Source organism: Amblyomma americanum, chromosome 5 (genome assembly GCF_052857255.1).
Source record: "Amblyomma americanum isolate KBUSLIRL-KWMA chromosome 5, ASM5285725v1, whole genome shotgun sequence".
NCBI lineage: Eukaryota > Metazoa > Arthropoda > Arachnida > Ixodida > Ixodidae > Amblyomma > Amblyomma americanum.
The window spans coordinates 164,855,984-164,881,836 of NC_135501.1; the positions used below are offsets into that span (position 1 = coordinate 164,855,984).

At 45.9% G+C, this 25,853-nt stretch overlaps 1 protein-coding gene across 1 annotated transcript in view; it reads left to right on the forward strand.

The window, feature by feature from the left end:
• Positions 1–835: 835 nt before the first annotated feature.
• Positions 836–25,853, forward strand: part of Sos (Son of sevenless guanine nucleotide exchange factor) — a 32,806-nt gene continuing 7,788 nt past the window's right edge. Inside the window, exons 1-15 of the mRNA XM_077665684.1 lie at positions 836–1,339; positions 6,294–6,554; positions 7,657–7,818; positions 7,908–8,099; positions 9,280–9,420; positions 10,128–10,238; positions 10,416–10,514; positions 11,269–11,396; positions 11,523–11,653; positions 14,180–14,374; positions 16,769–16,886; positions 20,843–20,920; positions 22,711–22,920; positions 24,267–24,401; positions 24,835–24,991. Coding sequence (XP_077521810.1) covers positions 1,244–1,339; positions 6,294–6,554; positions 7,657–7,818; positions 7,908–8,099; positions 9,280–9,420; positions 10,128–10,238; positions 10,416–10,514; positions 11,269–11,396; positions 11,523–11,653; positions 14,180–14,374; positions 16,769–16,886; positions 20,843–20,920; positions 22,711–22,920; positions 24,267–24,401; positions 24,835–24,991 — 2,214 coding nt within the window. The 5' untranslated portion in view covers positions 836–1,243. The remainder of the gene's footprint in view (positions 1,340–6,293; positions 6,555–7,656; positions 7,819–7,907; positions 8,100–9,279; positions 9,421–10,127; positions 10,239–10,415; positions 10,515–11,268; positions 11,397–11,522; positions 11,654–14,179; positions 14,375–16,768; positions 16,887–20,842; positions 20,921–22,710; positions 22,921–24,266; positions 24,402–24,834; positions 24,992–25,853) is intronic.

Below are 25,853 nucleotides of genomic sequence, written 5' to 3' on the forward strand. Positions count from 1 at the left end.
ATTTAGAAACAGTCATGACTGAGTTCCCAACTTCCCCGGATATGTGAAGTCGGAGGCGAAAACAAAGGCAACCCGTTTATATCGGTACAAGTAATACAATGATTATCTTCATTGTGCCGGTGGCACTGCCGCATATGAGAAAAGCAACGTTTGCGTTTCAAGCCGTTTGCGCAGCTATGATCAAGTTGCAGCTCTGAGTCTGTCATACCACGCCGCGTCCGTCACATCTGGCGGGTCCAAAACAAATGGCTCATTGGATACGCAGTTCAGTTGGCTTGTGTCACTAGCTCAGTATTTGTGTTACCCGATTGTATACCATCTGTGAGTGCACTTGAGTTGCGCTTTGGTAAGTGTTTTGATGTTTGCCTGTAACCTGTTTCAAAACTTGGAAAAAAATCCACCTTGGCGCAAATAAATTCACACAGACAAAACAAAAGAAACAAGAAGACAACGGACAGGCTCCAACTTCCAACCGTCCGTTGCCTCCTTGTTTCTTTTGGTTTGTCTGTGTGAATTTATTTGCGCCAAGGTGGATTTTTTTCCAAGCTTCAAAAAATGCTAAACCAATTAGCCCAGCAACATGCCTTACTGTTTCAAAAAGCGCGCCGCGGGATGCCGGCACAACTCTTGTAATCTATTCTAGTAAAGTTGCTTCTAATCACGCTGCATCAAGGGTCGCCTTTTGTCATTCACGAAGACTACAGCGAAGTCTTATCTTGTTTGTGTTCCTCCGCCCGCGTAAACGGAGAGAATCGCACTTCCACCCAAGTGCAAACAGGCGCCATTCCTGACCGGCCGACCGCCGGCGGCGTCAACACTGTGCAGTCGGTTTCTCGTCTGGCTGCGGCTCGGGAAGTAGACAACGGCCAACCTTGATTGCGGACCCTGCATGTAATCAAAAACAAGCACAAAAGAGCGAAACAAGTGCTCCCTGCTTGCACCTTGAGGGACGCGCAGAGAGGTCTGCTTTGTGTGTGTTTATTGCGCGAGGCGTACACAAAAGTGCATCCAGCCCGCCGACACAGCACGGTGATGTGCAGCCTGTGCAGAGATCGGACCGCGACGTGCCATGGCTAGTGGCGAGAACGCCGCCGCACCCTTCGGCTTTATCGCGCTCGGGGTCGACCGTGCTCGAGACAGCAACAAGGCCTAGGCCTAACCAGACCGTCGGTGCAATTTCGAACCTGCGGCTGCGACCTCGAGGCCGTCATGGAGCAGCGGCCGAGCGTCTGATACCTGCGACATGTTTTCTGCCCGGGACGCGGACTCCAACTTGGATGTAGACGGCCAGGAGATCGCGTCCAAGTGGAAAGGTCTGCTGGTGGCAGCGCTCAAGAAGGTGAGCGCCGCCGCCGCTTACCGCGAGAAACCACCAAACAGCTGTGCGTGCCTGTGCAGCTCGTCGGCGCTGCACCGCGCGTGCAGCGACCGTGCCCGCGGTCAGTAGTTATGCGCGGCTGCTCGCAGCCCAGACTGCGGGCCGGTTGCGCGTTCGATGCAGCCGCCGCCGCCGTTGCTGCAACGGCCGTTGTTTGTTGCGTCCTCGCCGCGATCAAGCAGCTCGCTCCGGCGCCTTGGCGCCCGACTTTCGATGCCCGTGTCCCGTTGTGCACGGCGGAATAAAGAATGTGAAGAAAACGAAACGAAAAGCCGATGTGCGTTAGATAGTGCGCGCGGGCGCTACTGCAGCGCAGGAATGTTTCGGGCCCAGTCCGGTCAACGCGGGTCATATGCGCGCTGCGAACTGTGCATCACAGTTGACAGCGCCCTGGGCATCAGTGGAACCCGTTTTTGTAACCGCCGCGGTGCTGAAGCGCTACTTTGCTTCCCTCCCAGAACTCCAGAGTCAGGCCAGCTGGACGGCTTTTATCTCCGCGGTGCTCGTGTATCCAACCGAACCAGCGGCTGGTCACACCTTGCGCTCGTTGTTTGAGATAAGCGAGCCTTAGAGACGATGTCGGCGCATCTCGGCTTGTTTTACGCGTGCAGCGGATTTTCGGTGCACCCATTTCGCATCTCGCGCGATGTAACAACTGTAGCAACACCGGGCACTTGACTCCCTTTTATCATTAGCCCGGTGGCGACGCTGACAGAATATCACTTTAGGCTTCGTACCTTATCTGGACTTTACCTTCGGCATGTTTATCAAGGAAAATCCACCCTTTGGCGTTGCCTAATGGAAGCGCAAAGTTCGAGGGTCTGCGGGAAGTGGCTTTAACTTATTGGTCAAGTGATGTTTGCACCCGACCACATTGCTGCACGTGCAGTTTTTAACCTATCTGTGCTAAAAGAAAATAATAGCTGCACATCATTTCAGTGCATTGATCATATCAAGTAGAGAGCAGCTATGTATTGCTTCGGTCTATGAGTGCAGCCTTTAAACTGGCATCTTATTTGTCAGTACATACCTTCTGTGCCTCATTGGAATAGGGAATGATTTGCATCCCATCTAGTTACCTGAACAATGTTGTCTGCAGATAACAAGTGCCTCACTACTGAGCATGCGTTTATGCTACTCTAAGCTTTCACTGAAGCACTTCATCCAGAAGCATATGAGAAACAACGTTTCGAGCGAATTTTTGACGTGAATGCATGTCTGTCTGTCTTTTTGGAAGGCCTTCCGAGCCTCTCACTGTCATCTGACCTTGGTGTTCCGTTATTGCAGTTCATAGAGTAGTCACAGTTTTGAGGAAAAGCTACTTCTTTTAGCTGCCTGAAAGAATTTGCAAAGATGCAATGTGTGAGAGGAAGCTGCTGCACATTAACTAATTTATTTATTACCGTGCGTTGTGCCACAATGTCTCATTTTTATCATATTCACCATTGAAGTATTTAGCTTATTGCAGCCAGTCGTTGGTATTTGCAATTATGCTACATTATGTCGAGGTATCAAGAATTGTTGTAGTTGCATCAGGTCTAAATTCGCTATCTTAAGAGATGAGGGAACTAGGAATCGTATTCAGAAAAACATGCTGCTGCTCTGTCGATTTCTTACCTCACTCTGGCAGGGCACCTTTTTTTTTACTATTGTTATTTTGTTTCTTATGCATTGTCTTGCACTGCAGAGGCAGCAACTCAGTAAAATAGATCAATTGGAGTACGATACTTTTGAGGCATCCAGGCCTTGCGCATCGACTCTAGCGAAGTGGCTGAAATTACTGCAGCAGTGCTGCCATCCATAGCATAGGACAGGTGGCACTCGGAGCCAGTTTGGTGCTTTCTGCTCCTACTAAATGTTTTGTCACACCAGAATTGTCATCAAAGCTTTTGGTTGCTAGTTTTTAATGCTTTTCAGGAAACTTGTTGGAATGCATTTAATAGATGGGAGCTTAGTGTGGGTTGTATTGTCGTTACTTGGCATTGTCCTTTATTTTTTTGCTAGGTATGGACGTAGGTGTTGTAGGTTAGCATTGCTGCTTCTATATCGGGCTATTTGTCATTCTTTAGTGCATCGCAGAAAAGTAGAGGAGGACTGATGGCTGAAACAAAATTGTCCTACTTGCGCTCATTGGCGGTGGTGGATTTGTGTACTGTAGCATTCTAAAAATTTTTGCAGCATGTTCATGCAAATATTTGAATCTTCCAGATATTTAATTTGGCTTCAAATATTGCATAGCAAAAGCCAAATATTTGTGACGAAAAAAAAATAAATGAAGAGGAACTCTATGGGAAAGCATTGAATTTTTAAGGGATATATTGAACTTTCGGATTGTGCAAAAGCATGCATTTGTAAATCTGGTGTAGTTGAATGTAAAAAATTCTGATGATATGCACTGAAAATGGTGTAGTTCATGGATAATTGTTCTTGGTACTGGCTTTTGAAAGAAAAAGTTGACTACACAAGGCTGTATGTTCATGAATATTTGAAACTTCCAGATATTTAATTTATCTTCAAATATTGCACAGCAAAAGCCAAATATTTGTGACAAAAAAAATAAATGAAGAGGAACTCTGTGAAAGCATTGAATTTTTAAGGGGTGTTTCGAACTTTCAGATTGTGCAAAAGCATGCATTTGTAAATCTGGCATAGTTGAATGTAAAAAAATTTCGATGATATGCACTTAAAATGCTGTAGTTCATAGATAATTGTTCTTAGTACTGGCTTTTGAAATAAAAAGTTGACTACTTTCTCCGTTTTTGCAGTATGTCACCAAAGCGGAGTAGCATCGGAAAATTTTTGCATTGATAGGATAGGATAGGATAAACTTTACTGCTCTAGTTTCTATACACTTCCCCTTGCACCCCCCCCCCCCCCCCCCCAATTTTTTATTGTGTGTACGTGTTTGCGTGTGTGTTTGTGAGTGCGCGAATTTGCTTGTTTTCACCATTCACCCTTTCTTTTTCTCTTTCCCTTTTCTTTTCACCATACTCTTCTCTTCCCTTCTCATCTTTCACCCTCATCTGGAGTAGCATGCCAGGCCGACAACCAGGCAGACATCTCCTATTCCATTAAAGTTCTTTTCCTTCCCTTGTAGTTCAATACAGCAATATTCTCTTTCATGTCTCTAGTACCGGAGTATTCACTTCATTTTTGAAGTCCTTGCTTCAGTTTTAAAACATTGGAATACAATAATTATTTATATTTGCTTTGAATTAAGAAAGCTCCTTTCTGTTTATTAATGTGAATTGAGTTGTGCCATTCAGTAGTTTCAGAAGCAATTGATAAATAAGTTTTTCTTGGTAACAGCACAGCACATGGAGGACACACTGAAGTGGATCGGTGTGATGCTTATTGGATTGTTCCTTTGTGTCTATCTGTAAAGTAGACCCAGCTGTGTCACATTAGTTGTGCAACGTGGTCTTTGTTGTGACAGTTCTACTCCTGCCCCCTGCTGGGGAACCCCCACTCGCTTTCATTGCTGCTAAGGAAGTTGCCAATGCATTCATGGCCGAGATCTACTAGACTAGGAAAATTCCGTTTGACATTATCGATACTAGGTTATAAAGGTGCGGGCGTTCAAGAAAATATTGAATTTCAATTTTGAATTTGTTTGAATGCTGGCCTGGCTACAGAGTTCTGCGCTTGTTGGCTCAGAGAAAGCTGCATTACTCATTGCTGTGCATTTCAAATGGGCTGTTAATCCACTAGTACAGAAAACTAGACCACCCTGTGGTGTTTATTTGGTGCATGTGGTCGGAGTGTATGTACCTGGCATGGGCAATATGGGGATGTAATGTGTGGTAGCGTGTAATTTGAGTGCGTGGAGTTGTTTCAAAGTGTGCTTTCACTGCGTCTGGACTTTCAGTATTTGAGACTAATACCAACACTTCATGAATGCCACCACGCATCTATAAACCGCTTCATATTATACATGATGCTGCACACGTATCCAGATGGATTATTAATCAAGCATCAGTGATATTTGTTGAAGGAGAACTTTCGATTGCAAGTGAAAGCTGTGTGCAGCACAGGTGACAGTCATGACACCCAACATACAATGCAGAAACGGAATGTGCTTCTTTACCATGTGCCGTTTCATAAGAAATTTGAGTGCACAGAGTTCAAAAGGCTCCCTGTTTTCAGGCATTTAGGAACGAGTACATCCATTCGTGTAGGCACATGTCTCTCCTTGAAAGGTCAGGGTTCATGGTAGTACCTGTTCGTGTCTCAGGGTCAGTAAGGAACTGTATGGGACACAATTTGCACCTCCCTTTCCCCCCATACCATTAAGGGTCCACTGTCAAGAAAAAAAAAGGAATTACAGGAAAAAAAACTCTGACAACGCTTAACCTATCGTTAAGGATCCCTCTCGTGCAAGTACCCCTCCTTCATAGATTCATATATCACAGGGAGCCGTCAGCGGTTAAGCGATGCGCCACTGCCCCAGCAGGTGGCTGTTTCAAACACAGCCACCTGTAGGGCTTGTGAGACCCGGGTTGCCCTTCCCAAGCTCCTGTAAGGCTGTCGTCTCTTGACCAATGAGCCAGTGCACAGTGGCACGGTGGGCAGGTGGCAGTTGCATTGAATTTATTTCAATTAATTTCATTGACACCTGCCTTAGTGAGCACATTGCCCACAACCCAGTGAGCACGTTACCCACCGTGGTAGGTGGGCCACCTGCTTTTTCGTGACATGGACAGACGCCAGCTCTTCTCATGATCAGGACCTCTAATTCTATTGCCTTGAAGTAGTTACACAATCCAGTTAGATGGCTTTTGTATTATCAGTGAAATATTCGCACTAAATTTGATTTGTGACAGCAAGTTTCAGTTCCAAGTTCTGTGCTTCTGCCATTCTTTCACCCTGTGCTTTGGCTTGCATCGTGCTGACCCTTCTGGGATGTGCCGTGCAGGTTCAGTGCCAGGTGCATCCGACGCTAACGGCCACTGAGGAGGCATTGCAGTATGTCGAGGGCCTGGTGCTGCGGCTACTGTGGACGCTGTGCGGGGGGCGGCCGCACTCGGTGCAGGACGTGGAAGAGCGCGTGTGCCGCCTCTTTCCCCACCCCATTGACCTGTGGGCCATCCGTGATGCCCAGGCCGCTCTGGAGCGCGGACGCCGCCGGTCCTCCCTCGTGCTGCCGCTCGACAAGATACACCCGCTCCTGCACAAGGTAACTGGCGCCAGATGGAAGTGGCTTCTCAGAAATGTAGCAGTAGACGGGACACACTCGTGAGCTTCAGGGTTGATGTCAACTGACTTCGATTTGATTTTGTCAGTGAAGGTGCATTATATAGGGCGATAGAAATCAGACCATCATGGTTACTAACGTCTATCGCTTTTTACGAGTCTTCAGTACTTGTGTCATCAATTCTTTAACCTGAGCCTGTTTTTAGAAAGTGTTTTAGTTCCTGAAGACCTGCAGCATTTTCATTCTTGTTCATTTTCACTAATGCCACTTCTCATAGCAATACCTCATTGAATGAAGGTACTGTGAATTGCATTAGCATAGTTACATAGGTACCATACGAATGAAATTAGCACGCTGTCGTTCTTGTTCTGTGTTTGTGACTCTTCTTATCAAGCAACTGTTAAAGGTCTGTAGGTACCAAATTTTCGCTTGCATCTTTTCTTCTTTTAAATGATGGGTTAGATATTACCATATGTGGGTCACACTATGGTATTCCCTTACGACTGCTAAATAGATTATAATTGAATTTCCTCTTGATGCTCTTTCGGTTTTGGTTTCATCAACCGAATGATGCATGTACACGTAAGGAATGTTTGCATCACCTGAGGCATGAAAAAAACTGCAATAAAATCACTAATATGTACTTTTAATTCACTATAATGCTTAATCTAGCATGCTTAAAGAGTTGGAATAGCAAAAAAACAAAATATCATTTGTTATATTGCAGTTTTTTTCATGCCTCACATGACCTAACTCTATGTACAAGGAGACAAGCTTCCGCCTTGTTTCCTTATACATCACAGCCATTGTTTGATTGATGAAACCGAAACTGAAATGGCATGAGAGAAGACCTTCAATTCTAAATTGTTTAGCAGTCATGGGCGATTACCACTCAGTGATCGATACATTCAATTGCTTTATTCATCATCATAGAGGAGAAAACATCAAACTAAAAGGATGTGTCTATAATCTTTTAAGATCACCCCCAGAGGTGCACATTTCATTTTCTTCATCTTTTCCGCATGCTGTATGTAGCCTTGTCATTTCACATTACTCTATTTTTGGGGCGGTGCCACTTGTGCAGGTTCTGGGCTACCGTCTGGACCTGCAGGTGAGCCAGTACATGGTGGCCGTGCTTGAGTACATTGCGGCCGACATCCTCAAGCTGACTGGCAACTATGTCAAGAACATCCGCCATGTGGAAATCACCTGCCAGGACTGCCGGGTCGCCATGTGTGCCGACAAGGTGGGCCTCGTTCTCGATGCTCCCGTGCTTCAACTTTTCCGCGCATTCGTGTTGTGCTCATCCCGTGCGGGTGGTTGTGTTGTCCCCAGGTGCTCATGGACATGTTCCATGGCGAAGACCTGGCGGCGGCTGAAGAGGAGTCCCTGGGCAGCCGGCCACCTTCCTCGTATGACGAGGAGGTCAAGGACCTCATTGCGGAGGAGAGGCAGCACATTCGCGAACTCAACATGATCATCAAGGTCTTCCGGGAGCCTCTGGACAAGCTCTTTCCGAAGAGCAAGGTGCGTGCTTTTTTTCCTTGCGCATGCTGAGCACTTCGACTGTTTTCTGAATGTGCGGAGTGTGCCAACATGGCTTAGCATCTGTGCTGCTTCCCTGTTTGGTGTTATTTACTTTGAAAAAGAAAAAGGTCCTTCTTTAGGGCCTTTTGCCATCTTGTCGTTCTTACTTTTAGTGCTGAAACCGGTTTAAATGACCTAGCCCAGTTATTTTTTCAGGTTTCTAAAACCCTGCCACCCCCTCCACCCAACGGTACTTTACACTTTGGGTTTGAGTTCTATCATGGCTTGGAGGAGTTCGGGGCAGTTCTTGATTGTTCTTGGGATTTGTTTTGTAATAATGATTTCAAAGTGGTACTTGTCTGTGGGACTATTTGTAAGAGGTAAAAAACGTGAGGTTACATGGGAATAAATTTCTAAAAGTTTCCAGAAGTTTTCTGTTTGTTTAGTGTCGTGAAGGAATTTTGTTGTGTGAATTACTGATTAGGTGGCGTTGACTACTGGGTGCGCCATGCAATAGGTTTGATATGTTGTTTGGTCAAATATGCTGGTAGATAAAGCATGGTATTCCTTGTAATTTACAAACAGGACTTGCATCATCGTGTAGTTCAGCCTTACAAGCAGTTGCAAACCCAGTGTAGCTAAACCCTACTAAAATAGAACTGTGCTCCAACCCCACTGGTTGGCTAGGTTCTAAACAGCATGGTTGCTTTATGCGGTGGCAACATCTTCCATTTTGCATTGTCTGCTTTACCTGTTTTAGATATTGGAGATTATGTTTGCATTGCTTTTGGCTGCTTTTACTATGATGCTCACCCTGCCAGTATGACTCAGTTTATGTAACTAATTAATATAAATTTTTTTAATTTGGTGCAGATTTTACCTGATGTGCTCATTCGCAAACCTTCAGTATTCAGTGTGTGTTTTTGGAGCTGATGAAGTCTTAATGTTTTGTGGGCTTGTTGTGCACAAGAGTTGTGATGCAGTTCTGACTTGAGATAGTTGCTTATCACCTTAATGCAAAAAGAACTCTGAAGCTAGAGGTTGTGCATCCTCTTCTTGGTTTTGAGTATTCAAACTTTATCGGATTGATCACAAATGGTGCAGCCTACTCGGGGCGTCTAGTAAACATGTACCCTAGGTTGGGGTCTTGAGCAGCCTGTGCTTCCTTCTCATTATCCAGGACCTGGACGTCATCTTTGGCAATGTCATGGAGGTGTACGAGTTCAGCGTCTCGCTTCTCGGTTCCTTTGAGGACGTCATGGAAATGACGGATGAGAATCAGAGCCCTGCCATTGGTTCCTGTTTCTACGAAATGGCTGAGGTGTGTGGTCTGCTGTCCTTGTTTCATTGTTACCTGTTGTGATTCATACCCGCTCCCCCCTCAAGATTCTCCTGAAATTCTGCCTGCTGGCACTGTAACTGTTTCGTTTTGTGCTACCTTCCAACGTTTTGCTGCTTCCTTCCCTTCAGACATTTAATGCGATAGAATTAGAGTAGTTGTCACTTCAAAGCACCACCGATGTCCAAGATGAAATTCGCTGATTGGTCAAGAGAGGTCATGTGGCATTTTTACATCATTTCAGCCTGCCCATCCGGCTGTGAGCAACCTAGTTTCTAGACAGCTACGTAGATGGAGAATCTAAATCAAAAATCAGAAAAAAAAATATGATATATGCAAATGTCAGCACCGTCACAGCATAGCGGATGCCTGGTGGTTGATGGACTGCTAGGCGGATAGATGGAATATGGTGGAACATGGCGGAATTGGAATGTGGCAGTTGATGGGTCGACAATTGCAATGACACAATTACACAACCTGCAACAGAAGCTGCAACACATGGGAAATTTACTGCTATTACATTCTACTCTTAAGTGACTTGATCGTCCCCGTAGTTATTGTAACCACCTGCCATAAGATTGAAATCCTGAATGAGCTGCTTGTATCCTGTGTTTTGGCATGACATCATTCTCTGTTAACACTAGGGGGATTCATTCACAGCCTGACATGCCTCACTCTCTTCTCTGCAGTACGATGAGTTCGACGTCTACGACGACTACGCACAAACCGTGGTCTCCAGAAACTGTCGTGATACACTAGCTGAACTGCTGCAGAAGCCCGCTGTTGCCAGCTCATTACAGGTGGGTCAGATTTTGTGTGTCTATTAGGTGGTCCAAATTAACCTGGAGCCTTCCACCATATCATCCCTCATAGCCGATGTGTGGCTTCGGGACATTAAACCCTACAATTTACAATTACTTTTGTTGTCATTGATTTTTTTTTTAATTTAATTATTTTCTACTTTTTTTTCCCAACAGACTGCTGGACATGGGTTTCTGCTAGCCGTGAAGTATGTCCTGCCAAGGCTGCTTTTGGGCCCCGTGGCCCACTGCTTTCAGTATTTTGAAGCCATCAAGGTGAGTCGAGGAGCCCCTATTTCCCCAGACTGCTTCGAGTAGAGCATGAGCCCTATGTTTCTTGGGGCCCTTAGGGAGGGAAAATTTTGCAATGAGTTACACAGCAATTATGGCCCTGTTATGCAGGCACTCCTAATGGTAGTTCACTTTATCAACACTTGAGCAGTGCTATCAGTAACACCAACTGTGTAAACACGTGGACATGTGAAGTGTCGTCGGACAAACTGCGGCCAGATGCTGAAGTCAAATGTGCCTGTACTGGATTGTCTTGGCTTTGTGCAGTGTTCAGCCGTGGCACGCGGGAAACATAAAGCTTGCACAAAAATTGCAAAAATTGCAATTCAGAAATATAAATTGACTGTTTATAATAAATAACAAAAGATAAAATACTTCTTATTTGTTAAGGGGTTGCTTGTGTCACTGTTGAGAGATAAGCGGCTGAAGTTGGTTCCGTAAAAAGTGCCTTGTGAATGCAGTTGATTGTTTTTCTGAGTAATTGCACTTAAAAAGCTGAATTGTCATTCATTTGTATGACACTTTAAATTGCACATATAAAGGGGATTGAATTCACTGGTCGATGCAGAATAGGTGTGCCTTTGGCAAATTTGGCTCTTAACGCAGTTACGCACTCATAATGGAATGCGTTGAGTGATCATGGAACTAATATTGCTGCAAGAACGTAGTCAAAATGATGTTTGAAGGCTGTTCCATCTGCCTGAAGGAGAGCTCTGAATTATCCTTCCTGTGCTCACAGGTTTTGCAACAGATGGCTCCGTCGGAAGAAGACCGAGAAACCTTGGAGCAGGCTGAAGGTCTGCTCCGGAGGCTCAAAGCCCAGCTAACACGTACCTGTGCCGACAAGCTGCCACGTAAAAGGCCTGGGTAAGTCTTGGCTGGATTTGAAAGTCTCCATTCACTATGCACTAGTCTGTGTGAAGAAAGTTCAGGAAAAGTGTTATGCGACGAGGACCTAGATTGGGCTGAGGTCTTGCCATCTCGTGTGTGCAGGGAGGCGTCTCTGCGCATGCACAGCCGTGACCGCCGAGCTGTGGCCCTGCACAAGATGAAGGAGCTGCAGAAGGCCGTCGACGGCTGGGAAGGCAGGGACATTGGCCAGTGCTGCAACGAATACATTATGGGTGAGGGATGGTAGCCCGGCACCCTTGCTAAGCTCATCTGATTGTGCTCATCGCGATGTTGGTTCCAGATGAAGTACGTGGGGGGGGCATATCACAAGTGACCACATAACCAGGAACATCAGTATATTGCAATCCTCTACAGGTTACTTTCTGTAACTAAAACCGATCTTTCGGACTCAGCAAGACCTGAAAAATGGTCCTAAAGATCGTACAGTCTGGAAAATTTGTGAACTTCAAAAAATTATTGTACTGAGATGAAATCAGCTTGAAGAGTTTACTGATATTACCCTGTGCCGTATTCCGCCAAGAAGCAAATAATATCAGCTTGTATTTGAGTCAGAGTCATGCTTGCGTCATGTCTGGACTGCTGGTATCCACGACACAATACTTGTAGCAGGCACCGTTCGCATGGCCCACAGGTCATGCCGCAAACCATTTCATGAACGCAGTTGCAGTAGCTCTGTGCTGCCTCAGCACAATGCAAACCCTTTATGATTGTTTATGCTCAAACATTCTCTGTGAGAGATTTTGGCTAACAGGTGCCGTGCAAATTAAGGACAGAAAGCGTACCCTGGGCAGTGATGGCCCAGCGGACTGGGAGGGAACTTGCAGGAAGCAGGCAACTACAACAATCCCCCCAACCGCCTCGCTTTCTATTCTGCCAATGGCGACTGAAGAAGTTGGCGCGGAAAACGAGGACAAGCGAGACAAACAAAGACGAGCGCTCGTCTTTGTTTGTCTCGCTTGTCCTCGTTTTTCCGCGCCAACTTCTTCAGTGTGCATTTCAACCAACTAGCCCAACTTTCTGCTCGCCAATGGCAACAGCACCTGAACTACGAAGAATGTCCCCGCTGTTGCATTATTGGTGCAATCATGTGCTTATCTCCTTAGGCTGTGTTCCTTGTGGGGCCGTTGCTACACGGGACCTCAAAAAGGCTAGTGTGCACCATTGCCTCAGGTAACAACAGTGAGTCACGGAAATGCCACACCTACCCAAGCCAATCCATTGGCTCATAGAATCCAGAATGGCGCATTCTTTGGCGGCAGTGAATTGGCTTGACTGCGGCAGTAGTGCCCGCTTGTGACTTAGTCTGAAAAATATAACTTTAGGGCTCTACAGGGTCTGAAATGTTGGTTGTGGATATGTACGTGTTCCTATGAGGTGCATGGAGGTTCTGCAACAAAGCCTGTAATATTGCACAGGTCCGAATTATCGGAATCTGAAGAATCGGTGGGCCACTACTGTACGCATGTTCTGCTGAAGGCAGCTCTTCGCCCTCCAAAAGCAAGAGAGACCATTTCATATTTAATGGTCATGCAATGCTATCGTAGTGTAAAGTGTCCAACTCTGCCCCATGATATCCCAAGGACCAAAAGAGGCGGTTGTTCTATCGAGCAGTATTTTAGGAAAAATTGAAAAGCAGTAGCAGTTGCTTTCATCTGCTGTGCTCCCAAACTATGCAACATTGTCTGTTGCAGTCCATAAGATACCTGCAGTGTTTATGCTCCGTTTACTTGCAGTTTTACTAGCGTCTCATGCTTTGATGAACTGGTGTTATGTTGAGCGTACCAGTCAAAAGACACTGCAACACTAAAAGGATCATCAGAAATGTCATGCATTTCTCGGCAATCTGTGTCATCTCCCTGGTGGTTAGTGGGCAAAATATTATGCTTGACTGATTTAATTCAGAGGCCTCACAAAGAAAGCTTGAAGGGGTGTTATGGTTAGCGATGGGAAAAAAATTATTATTGAAAATCTCATCGAAATGGAAAGAAAAGAGGACTGATGCGAATTGGTGGCATTCTAGCTGGAATAAGACGTACAAGGGGCCTAAAAGTACATGACAGATAAGCATAGAAGCTGGCAGTGTAGTGGGTGACTAGTTGCACGTTGGACAGTTGAACAGCGAATGGCACAAATGCGCTGATCATTGTTTGGCTTATGTAGAAGTTGATAAAAAATAGATTTCTTTTCAAGAAAGAAAGGCGCTGCACTTAAAACAGACTGCATCCATGATTTCTTGTTTGCAAATTGTGTGCCTGGTTTGCCTAAACTTGTCTCTTACACTTGATGCCACGTTATCGCTACTGTTTCAGTGTGTGTAGGAGGAAAAAGAAACGCGTAGGGCACAGGTGTTACAGGTAATGGTACGTGGCCAGCCTTCGCTGTTTGTGAGAAGTGCAAAAAAAAAAAAAAGCCCTCTTGGACAGCTTGCTTGAGCATGTGTATGACCTCTGAGGCTAACCTCTGCAGAGATGCAGTTTTCTGAGGCCATGCTTGTGTCTTCAACTAACTGCTTAGGATTAGAATCATGAACCTCGATGCTACACATTGGGAAGTTGAATCAGGTTATAGAACTGGTTACTATTTCATTTGTATAGGAACCTTTGGTGTTCGTAGCACCTCTGGTGAAAGGAAATTGCAAGCTGTGGCTTCCTTCCTGCAGCATACTTGGCTAGTGATCGTAGTGGTATTTTAAAGTGTGGAAATGTAATGTCTGTTTTTTTATGGCCTGTTGCTTGCAGAGGGCACCCTTGGCAAGGTGGGCTCAGGCCGGCGGCTGACCGAGCGCCACCTGTTCCTGTTTGACGGGCTGGTGCTGCTGTGCAAGCATAGCAACAAGCGCTCGAGCGTGACTGGGGGACCCACGCCCGAATACCGCCTCAAGGAGTGCTTCTTCCTGCGCAGGGTCGAGATCCTTGATCGAGAAGACACTGACGGTATAGTACCTTATTTTCACCGTGCCGTGTCCTTGCAAAACATGGAAGGCGTGGCTACAGTTCTCAGGCCTGCAGCTCATATGCGATTTACACTCCTGGCACCTTATGAGCTAACCTCAGAATACCATTCGTCCTGAAAAACATGCACTGAAGTACGCCAAAGAAGCAGTAAGCAGTATCAAAGTGGTAGTTGTCAAAAGAAATATTATTAAGTGCATAGCTGCTTGATCCACAAACCTATTGGTGTTCTAACACCATAGTACTGATGATGTTAGAATACCAAGCCACATCAAAATTAATCCGGAGCCCCCCACTATGGCGTCCCTCTTAGCCTATGTGTGGCTTCAGGATGCTAAGCCTTGCAATATACAGTTTTCTTTTTTTTTTACGTTTAACCCTGACACTGCTAGTGGCCACACGGTAACTGCTCTGCTAGTTCTGTAATAGTGGTGCAGGAGAGCTCCACTGCTACGTTTTTGTGAGCCAGACCCGTCCCAGCTCCCATAGAAACCCATGTAACACAAACTCGGCTCTTAAGTCACAACTGCGCCAGCTTTTCAGCACGCCACATCGCATATGTTGCTTCGTGATAGGGGTTTACTCCATGACGGCATTTTGACAGGCTACATTTAGTGCACATGGAACAGTGATGGCAGACCGACCAATGGCTTAGTGTTGGCGACCACTATGCTCGACAGCTTCCAGTGAGTTGCACCTGCACCGCGGCTGCATACACTTAAGGGGGGACACTGGTCTTTGGGACCAAAAAATGACCCAAAAATCAATTTTTTAAAAATGACAATATTTGAGCCTATAGCTATTATTCTTCAACTCTACCAGTTTTCTCCTCTAGGAAATCGGTAATTTGACCATAATATTATATTTAGATCACTGTGTGGGCTCAATTTGTTCAGGAGCAGGCAATTTAACACCGTGAAAATTTTGGACACCTGGCTGTTTCAGTGCGTCAATATCTCAACGTCTAGGACAGATAGACATGTCATACTGTTTGCTAAGGGAAGCTGAAGGCACAATGTATGCAATAATCGAAGCACAGTTGTTCAATCCCGCTTCAAGAATTTATAACTTTCCAAAGTTTATCGATGCACGATATTCACACCTTGAATGCTGCTATTCTAAGTGCTGTAAAATTACTAATGAAGGTAAAATGGAAAAACTGCTCTGATTTTTGCACTCTTTACTCACCATACTATGTAGCCATGGGTTAAGAATTATTTTTATTGAGCCATTCTTTTTGTACCGAGGTACTAATAAACGACTAATTAAAAGTAATTATATTAGGAACTAATTAATTAATTAAAAAACAATTCTATATTTGAAATCAGTATAAAAAACTGAGCTAGGTGACACAGTTTCATTAGGATTGGACTAAAAGTAAGGAAAATAGGTCTAAGACCAGTGTCCCCCCTTAACAGGCTGCACGAATCTTGTTATGGCCGCTGGTGCAGAACCATAGCTGCTGCGGCGCGAGTGCGAACGACTGCAAGCGCGAAACGAAACTGTGTCGCAGCAAACGCCACTCGGGCAGCTCTGTACGAGATGTGGTTGCGCAGGTTGGCTTCGAGGCGTGTTTCTGTCACCCACTTTTTCCTTGTTGTCTACAGCTTCGAAATGCAATTTCTTGATCACAGTAGGCGAGGATTGTGTAGGATTAAAACGGCTGCTGCAAAAACAGCACAGAAGTGTCCCTGTATGCCCAGGCTTCGACCGCTCCGTGCGCCTTTTCTCTTCACTGCTGCCTCCCTTCCACCAGCAGCTGCTCAGGCAGATGGAGGAGCCATCGCAAGAGCCACGAAACCTTGCAAATTCCAGAGAGTCGTGGTGCCCCTGCTAGAAGTTAGGGAGAAAAAAGGGCAGAATATGATGTATATTTTTTTTTTTTTTCATGCATGCCTCCGGGCTGCTGCATTTTTCAGCTGGTGCATTTTTTGTGGGTGTGTGTGTGTTTTTTCTGCAGTCCCATGAAAAACTCAACAGCAGTTTCTACTTTAGTTGTATGTATCAATGAGTAGTAGTAGCAGTAGTAGATAACTTTATTGAACACTTTTAATAACTCTGTCAAAACTGTTGTAAAGCACACGCTAGCACCTGTGCGCATCTGCCTCTGCATCCTTATCACTCATGGAGGGACAGAGCTAGATAAAGGACTTGAGGTAGACAAAGACGCAGGAATCATGCTGCACCTTTCGTCAACGCTTGTGTTACGCCCTTCTTCATCTGTTCTGCATTCTTTAGCTCTTCTTTGCCTGAGTTGTCCTCTGCACGTTTAAGGTTATAATGTTGGAGGTACAGGCTAGTGGCGGCTTTTTTGGAGAACTGGCTCTCTCATCTGCTGCATGTTTCTTTCTCCCCCCATTCCCTGGCACTGTGCAGAGCTGAAGTTTGCCTTCGAGATAGCACCACGGGATGCCCCACACATTGTGCTCTTTGCCAAGAGTGCCGAGGAGAAGAGTACCTGGATGGCAAGCCTTGTCATGCTGAACATGAGAAGGTGAGCACCGGTCCCATACGTGCTGTGTATACAAATTTAAAAGGCCAAGGCTTGTGTACAGGCCTTGTGATGGATTCATATATTTTCAGCACACAGTTCAAGCCATTTAAAGGGTCACCAGCTGACTTTTACTGACAAATTTTTTTTTTTTTTTTTTTCGGGGATCTAAAGCTTCTTGCCTAACTAAACGAATACCCATCTGCAGTGCTGAGAAACGCAGCAGAAAAATTTAAAACCTAATTTTCTCTCATATGGTAGTCTCGCTTTCTCTTTTTCTCGTGGTAGACAGCATATGAAAACCCTGCCGTCGGGGACATGAAACATAGTATAGTAACTCTATGCAACTCTATGGGCACTACAACTTGCTCACCGCTTAGGCGGCGTGCAGTGCAACAGTGAGCATGGCATTAACAAAGATGCATAGGTTTTATTAAAACTACAATTGAGTGCATTAAAGTCGTTTTGAACATACAGTAGACGCCCATTAAGACGAACTCGGTTAAGGTGAATTCCTGAAAAAGATCAACAATATGAGATCATTTGTTTTGTTTCCGATAGAACTCGCTGTAAAAAGAAGAAAAGTCTGTTAAGATGATCTTTCGCAGTGACCGCAAACTACAATGACCCTGCACAACAGAACTTATGATGGGTGCGTGTGACATTGTAAAAAAAAGAACAAAAGAAAAAAATAGAATGCTTCTGCGCAAGAAAGCGCACCCCTACAAAATGGCTTCTGCGCACCTTTGCACAAAACTGCAGGGAAGCTGTTTCGCAGGCGCACACTGTCTTTAGGGGAAGCTTTCTTGACGGTGTGAAAAAGGCAGGCATCATGCCTGCTGACACAAAGGTCTGACGTGGTCAAATCTCGACATCATACGCGCATCACAGGCCGCACATTGCCTCTGCCAGACCTAAAGGCACGTATGCATAAAGTGCCTCACTTGCTGACTTGGGGCTTAAAAACTCCGGGACCGCATTTTCCACTGATGCAGCGTTGCAGTGCACATTATCGCGGCACAGAGATGACCTGATATCGGTGCCACGCTGTATTGCCTGCAGCGTACGGAAAGGCACATAGCGTGCTTGCTCATGGAGCTGGAAACAGCTGTGCTGCAGAAGGAGGGGGATAAAATAGAGACAGAGACGCACGGCTAACCTGCCAGGCACCTTTGAAGTTTGGTTTGGTTTTATGGAGTTTAACGTCCCAAAACAACTCAGACTATGAGGGACGCCGTAGTGAAGGGCTTCGGAAATTTCGACCAGCTGGGGTTCTTCAACATGCACTGACATCGCACGGTACACGGGCCTCTAGAATCAAAATGCGACCGCCGCAGCCAGGATCAAACCCGCGTCTTTCGGTTCAGCAGCCGAGCACCATAGCCACTGAGCCATCGTGTGGCTGAACACCTTCGAAGGGTTCGGAGCTGGATGGAAATCGAAATTCAGCAAAACACACAAACACAAATAGCCACCGCTGTCGGATATAGTGTGTGTGTGGGGGGAAGGGGGGGGGGGAAGAGCAGTGGAAAAAACCAGTTAGGTGAATGCCATTTCCCAGCAGGATAACGTGAGCTTGTTTCGTGCCCTCTGTACTGACTTCGTGCATAATGCACTGGGTGCTTTATTCGCAGTTATTGTATAAATGCATGTAATTGCTGCGCCCATAAACAGGCCACACCCTGTTTTCCCAGAAAGGAAATATTAAAAGAAATATATCCGTATAAGGGCCACACCCACACGAGAGTAGCCTTTGAAATGCGCACACGTGAGATTCCAGGCACCACCCACAGATGGTGCACGAGGCCTTGGGCCATCATTGTCAACATAAACAACGTTTTCCTCCTCTGTGGCTGTCAACCATACGTGCTTTGTGGCTTTCGTGAGCTGTTGGCTTTTTTTTTTTTCGCGAACTGTTGCTGAGCGTTGGAATTTTAGCACAGTGGGTAAGCACCTTAATATCTGCACGGCTGGATTTGCTCTCGAGCGCGGCAAGAGTGCGGCGGGCAGGACATTCGACTTGGACAAGACGTGTGTTCAGTGATGGTGCAGTCAAAAGGAATGCATTGAGGAACACAAGCTGCAAAAAGCATGCTTTTCGAGACACTGAAGAACCGCACTGTAGACGACTCCTTGTGGGATGAGCACAGCACCAGCTCGGAATTCTGGAAACCTGGCAAGCAATGACGGTTGAGCATAGAGTAAATGCCGCTCATTTCCTGATTAGTGTGTTGTTTCTACCTGAAAAAAAATATATATTTTTCGCACATTGCATACAAGGCCCAAAAATTGGCCCTCAAATGTGGGAAAAAAAGTCCGGCCCTTACACTTGTTTTTATGATATCCTTTCTCTGAAAGGCTATACTATTCGCTGTTTTTGTGTAACGTACCGTATTTACTCAAATTTAAGGCAAGTTTTTTCCCGGATTTTTTCACCTTAAAGTCTACCCTCGCGTTACAATCGAATACCGCACTTCGATTGGCCTAGAGCAGTGCCGCAATGCAGCCATTTCAAAGCAGTCAGCTTGGTTCCAGTTTCCGCAGTTTTGCGACCTTATGCTGGCAACATGGTTACCGCGGAAGCCAAATCCTCATCCATGCAAAGTCAAAGCGTCGGTGCGTTGCTCTCTGTCGTCTTCTTTTTTGTTGTTGTTGTTTATTGCGGCCTCGCGCTAAACGCGTTGTCGCGTCGCGTTCTTGTGGCGACACTTGTTTTAAGAGAAAAGCGATCCTATTAGCTGAAGAGGTCGGGAATTGTGCGGCAGCTCGAAGTCTTGACCTCAACAAGTCAACCATCCGCAGATGGCGGCTGCAGCGGGAAGGGGTTTGTAAATGTGAGCCCGACCGCAAAGGATTTCGTGGGCCTCGCCACGGCCATCACGTCGAGCTGGAGAGAAAAGTGGTGGACTTTATTATCGAGCAGCGCAACCGTCTCATGGGGGTCAGTGTCAAGCTGATCCGTTGGGAAGTTAGAGACGTTGCTCGAGAGGTGGGAAGTTCAGAGTATCTCGTGGGTGGGCCCAAACATTCATGAAGAGGAATGTGTTCTCTCTGCGGCGAACAACATCGATACGACATAAGTTACCGGGAAACTTCGATAGCGAAAAGGAGGACTCCAAAAGCGGAGAAGATGAATAAACATGTTGGCCACGATGTCTATTAAAGCTACTTTGTTTTGCGTCCTTAAGCCTCGCGCTATATTCGTGGTTTTATTTTTTCTTGCTGGGCAGCATCTAAAGTTATCCGTCGCGTTACATTCGAGTAAATACATATATGGATGCACCTAGCATGTTCCCATAAATTTTTAGGGGGCACTTCTGTTAAGATGAAGAAATATTTTGGTCCTTTCAAGTTCATCTTAATGTTAATCTACTGTACCATCAGTAAAATAATACTGGTGATATTTATCACATATACCTGCATTTCTTTTGCCACCAGCAATCAGCGCCACTGTCTATGACCAGGCGGCATTCATTGCCCAGTAGACTGGCCTTTTAAAGACAGTTTTTACTTGCAGGTGCAAGGAATGATCTTTGTTCTTTTCGTATTTTTTTTTATCATGGATTGTTCAATTTGTTTGAGACATTGTACCTTTTGCTCAGCTGTAAGCAGAAGTGAAATCTGCTGGCCACTTGCTTGGCTCAGTCTGCATGCATATGTTGAGACAACAGCACAGGTGGGCAGACTTTCTTTGCAGTCTCATTGTGAAGTACCTTGGCTGTGCTGTCGAGGACCTTGCTGGCAAATTAATAAGTGGCATTCGTGGAGGAGCAAGAAAATGCAAGTTCTTGGAACTGCCACCATTGGATGTGCTTGAGCCCAGGTTGTGAGGAGTTGAAGCGTAAAGTGCAATACCGTACCGCACTAGAATGGTATGTGTTGGGGAATGGTGAACTCCGAAGAGCTTGTTGTTATTTGGTGCTGGTGGATAGGATGGTGAGTGTCTTGTCTTTGCGCAGCATGTTGGAGCGGACCCTGGACAGCATCCTGTCGGACGAGGAGAAGAAGCATCCTCTGAGGCTACCCGACAACTACAGGTCAGGGGGCCGTCTCTCTCTCTCTCTCTTCAGTCAGCCTCACAAAGGGGCTGCACCCTTCTGCTCTGCACTGCAGTCTGTATGAACTTAACCGCTTACTTGAGTGACTGGCAGTGTCAGTATGTTGTGCCTCTTATGGAGAACATAGCTTGCTGCTGATTGTCCAGTCTGAGGATGCTCTTGAGGAGCCCGCTGTCCAGAAAGTGTAAGACTGTCTCACTAGTCGGGGGACATTGACATTGCTGTAAGAACCAACATGTTAAGGTCACTGAGCAGTACAGGGTGATGACGAGGTCCTCTTACCTCTCGTACACAAATGGAATCTCTATGCCACATTTCCCTCGTAAGTTGCCTGTACTGTCAGACCTCGATCACGACGCTTTGATTTATTTCTGCGTTCATGCAGTGGGGAAATTGGCTTGTTAGCCTTTTTCTCATTCTGAGTAATTTTTCAATTGAAGTCTCAATTTAGCAAAGCCTTCCCATATTGCATACGTACATCGACCAGTTCTGCATTGAGCCAAGAAAAGAGCAGTGTGATGTGCATTTTGTTACTTGTCAATGTGTGTCCAGGACAAGATAGCAGGATGGAAGGGCTGCGGACCAAATGAGTTTTTGTGCAGTCAATCCAGTATGGCGCCTTGTTGAAACATGCTGCAAGCGCCTTTTGTTCGCAATCAAAGCTATTCCGAGAGGTACATCAGTGGGAACATGCAAATAAGCTGCTGTGGCTTGTCCTGCATTAAGGGGTAACGTGTCAACTAAAATGGCCAACTTGTTGAAAGTTTTCGATTCCTCTACTTATTTAGTTTGAGAGCTTCAAGTCTTGAAATGCCTTCTGATGAAAAATTGTAGCGAAATTTTTAGAGCAAATTTAGAAAGTTATATTCTTTTAATGCGTGGTCGTCGAAAATTGTGAGCAAATCGTGCTTCTCATGTTCTCAGTACATCGTGGATTCCGCAGCTTTTCGTCAACCTGGCTTTTGATGAGTAAAAGAAGGCGAACAAAACACAGCAAAAGTAGCCCTTTGATTGGCTGCTTCAGTCACGTGGTAGCCAGAGAGCATCTTCATTGGCTGAGACATTTAAGCATCAGTGGGGCAATCGACACGTACACACCAAGTTGCGGCACAATCCACGGGTGTGGTCTGCCGTTGTACCTAGAAATATACATCTGCTTTGGCATCTTCAGCGTGCACAACTGGTAAGGGTGCCAAGGTTGCATCTGAAGCACCTTCTTTTTGCTTCGTTGATTCTGTGACCCTTGTTAGTTCTAGCGCAGTTGTGACCGAGGCAGCTTTCGGCACCATGCCATCGTGCTGATCATTCGGCATGCTGTCCAGGAGGGTTTCGAACATTTGAGACTGTTCTTGCCACTAATGTGGTATAAGGTGGATTTTCCCAGCTTTCAGTTTTTCTGCCTCTGCTATTAGTCATCCCTTCGGCACTTCATAACAAATGACAGTACATTGGTTCTGTCTTTTTGCGCATGAACCCTGAGACATTGAGACGGCAATAGCGCTCGCAGTTTTCATGTATAGGTGTGATAGTTCTGGAAAGTAATCTTTGTAAGAAATGTTTTTCTAGTTTTCCAGTGTTTTTCAGGCTTCCAAGTTGGAGCCCTAGGTGTGAATACTGGCAAACTGTGTTTGTTATGTCTTCTTCTTCTGTGGCATATTGGTATGAATAGAGCAGCGCATGTGCTGGTTTAACGCCCGCATATACTCGCAACGGCTTGCAAGACTGGGAGAAGCCAACGCATTGTGTGCTTGGGCTGCTGCTGCCTGCAGGTTCTCGTTGGAAGACTCCGAGTCCCAGGTGGTGTTGGAAGAGAGCAAGACCAACGCTGGTGTGCCCCTGATCCGGGGTGCAACCCTGCTGAAGCTGGTGGAGCGGCTGACGTACCACATGTATGCCGACCCCATGTTTGTGCGCACCTTCCTCACTACGTTCCGCTCCTTCTGCCAGCCACACGAGCTGCTCGACCTGCTCACCGAGAGATATCCTTTGTTGCCACATCTGCCGCCCTTTCCACCTTGAGGGAGCGGAGGCAGCTTGGACTGAGCATTTTTATGTTTCACTGTGCTGATTGCTTTCGATTAGAGGAAAATCCTAGAAGCTTTTGAATATTGCCAAATAATGCTCCGTGCCCTAGTGGCTGCATGTTATGCGGGCAGTTGTCAAAACTACTAAATCCGCTGTTGGTATCATAAGGGTGCTCAATTTTTTTGTTAGAATATCCTAGATTCGCACTTGCCGCATTTATGGTGCAGAAAAAAGTCAGTAACTAGTTTGTAAATTGGTTCCGGTAAAGAAAAGTCAGTCTCGCTTGCCCGGCTCGCTCGCACTGATGGTCGCTTTCCCGTACGAGCTAGAGCAAACTTCCGGTAACTTCCAGAGCGTGCGTCTTGCCAAAATCCAAAACTATCAAACTGTTGGCTGTACTGTTGGCCGCTACTCAGCCAGGCTGCATGTGAGGATGCTTTATCACCTCTCATCTCCATTTGCCTCCGACTGCTGGCTTTGTGGCTATATCGTTCCGCATTTGTTGCTTTGAGCTGCGCACACGCTGTCATGCCATCATGCAGGAAGCTATATAACGCGGGTGGGGATGTGGGGGGGGGGATGCAATGCATCATTTATATTTGGAGTCACCTTTTTCTTTTTGGTGAGCGAAGGGTGCTAGTTGCGAGGTTGACATATGGGCAGCAGTATATCATATACGTTGCACATTATGATCTTTGTAGAGTTTTTTAGGGCATGCTTGCAAAATCTCCTCACAATTTGTGCACCGCCTTTTTGAAGCCTTAATTTTAGGGAAAAAAGTGCGCAAATTACGTGAGTAAATATGGTAACTTGTAATGCTACCCTTGGTGTTAGACACTCACATTAATGTTTCATGCAAAGATATTTGCTTGCTGAGCATGCCTTCCCATTCATCAAAGGTGTTCATGGGTAACTCAGTCAGGTGAATTGACCTGTAGGACAGGATGGCATGGAGCCAACTCATGGTTGGCATCTAAACATTGCAGTCCCAGCAGTGCTGTTTTGATCTGCCAAGCAAATAGCCATGCTGTAAAGTAGCATAAGGAACACGTATAAGCAAAGTAATATGCTCTTAAGCTTAATGGAATGCCATGACTGCTGTAAAAGCATCGTGTTAGGTCTAAGCCAAGATGAAGTGAGTTGTGCTAGTTGTCCTTAGAGCAACAAATGATCATATTTGCCCAGTAGCAAACTCACTTTGCATAAGAAGGCTGTCGTTGTCACAATATGACAGCTTTTACGCACTACACTGCTAAGGACCACAAAAGCCATGGCCGTCTTCCTTAACATGGATGTGCACGTTTGACATCCCCGAGCCCCCGGCGCCACCCCTGGCTGAGTTTGGCGAAGGAGCCGAGGCAGAGGCTGCACGCAACCTGCACCGCGAGTGCCTCAAGCGCTTCCGCAAGGAATACAGCCAGCCAGTGCAATTCCGGTAAGCCTACAATCTGTTGCAGTTCAAGGAGAGAGCATTTCAAGTATTGCTAGCTTCCTTGGCACTGAATGTCTGATCGGACCATTTTTCGGGTCCTGTCGGGCCTGAAAAAATCAGTCGACAACCGTATAACCACCAGCTTGTTTAGTAGTAGTGGGAAAACTGCAACCATTTATGTTATGAGAGCTAGCAGTTCTCATACACAGTAAAGTATATGTCATGGGAATTTTTCATAACATGCTTCTATGAACTGCATTTTGAAGTTGTGAGTGGTCATATCTAAGCCAGATCTTCCGTGAAACTTGGAAAACCTTGTGACAAAAGCACGTACGGCTACTCCTGTTGTTGTCAGTGCTCCAAGAAAACCACCTGTTTGGCGTTCTGGTCTGGACCAGATCATCGCATAAGGGTGTTCCTCATTCGCCTGGTGCAGGGTGCTCAATGTGCTGCGGCACTGGGTGGACCACCACTACTATGACTTCGAGCGGGATGCCAGCCTCCTTGAGAAGCTGCGCGCCTTCCTCGACCGTGTCAAGGGGAAGAACATGCGCAAGTGGGTTGAGTCCATCAACAAGGTCATCCAACGGAGGGTCAGTATACAACTGTATTTGGAAGCACCTTTGCAAGAGCGGCGGAAACTAGATCAAAACATAGGGCTAAAGACCATGCTTAGGGCAGCGCTGACAGCAAGGAGCAGGGAAATTTGCATGGCAGCATTGCATATTAACTACATTTATGATCGAAATTATCTGGCAAAAGGCAAATGTATTGATCTGCATGGGCACATGCTTGAAAGAGCAATGGAAAAAATTAACAAAAAGCTGAAGATGAGGGTGTTGGTAGCGCTGAGAGCAAGGAAAAGATAATGCGTGAGACAGCACTGTGCGGTAACTAACATCTTGACTTTTGCCTTCATTCAGCCCACACAATTAACACTTCTGTCATCACCTGAAGCGAACAAACCATCTTGTTAATAATGTCTGTGCTTGTGCCTTACAACCGGGTGCATACCTCTGCTGGTGAGGTAACTTTTCAATCACTGAGCACTTGATGCAGGCTGCTTGACAACCTAAGAAATATGCAGAGCTTGACAGGTGCAGGGAATGGGTTTCTTGAAAAACAGTCGGTTATGTTTTGTTTGCAAGGGGCACAAGTTCTGCTGTAAACGACCAGTAGGAAGCCCAAGAAGGCAAGCGTAGCAGGGGCCGGCAGAAAGTTTGGTGAACGGATGAGATTAAGAAGTTTGCGGGGATAGGGTGGCCACAGCTGCCACAGGACAGAATTAATTGGAGAGACGTGGGAGAGGCCTTTGCCCTGCAGTGGGTGTAGTCAGGCTGATGATGAAGATGAGCCAAGTTACTTTTAATGAAGTTAACGGACAATAGGTTTATTTTCTCTTCTTTCTTTCTCCCTTGTTTAGTATTTCTTTCTATTGACACATGATATAAATTT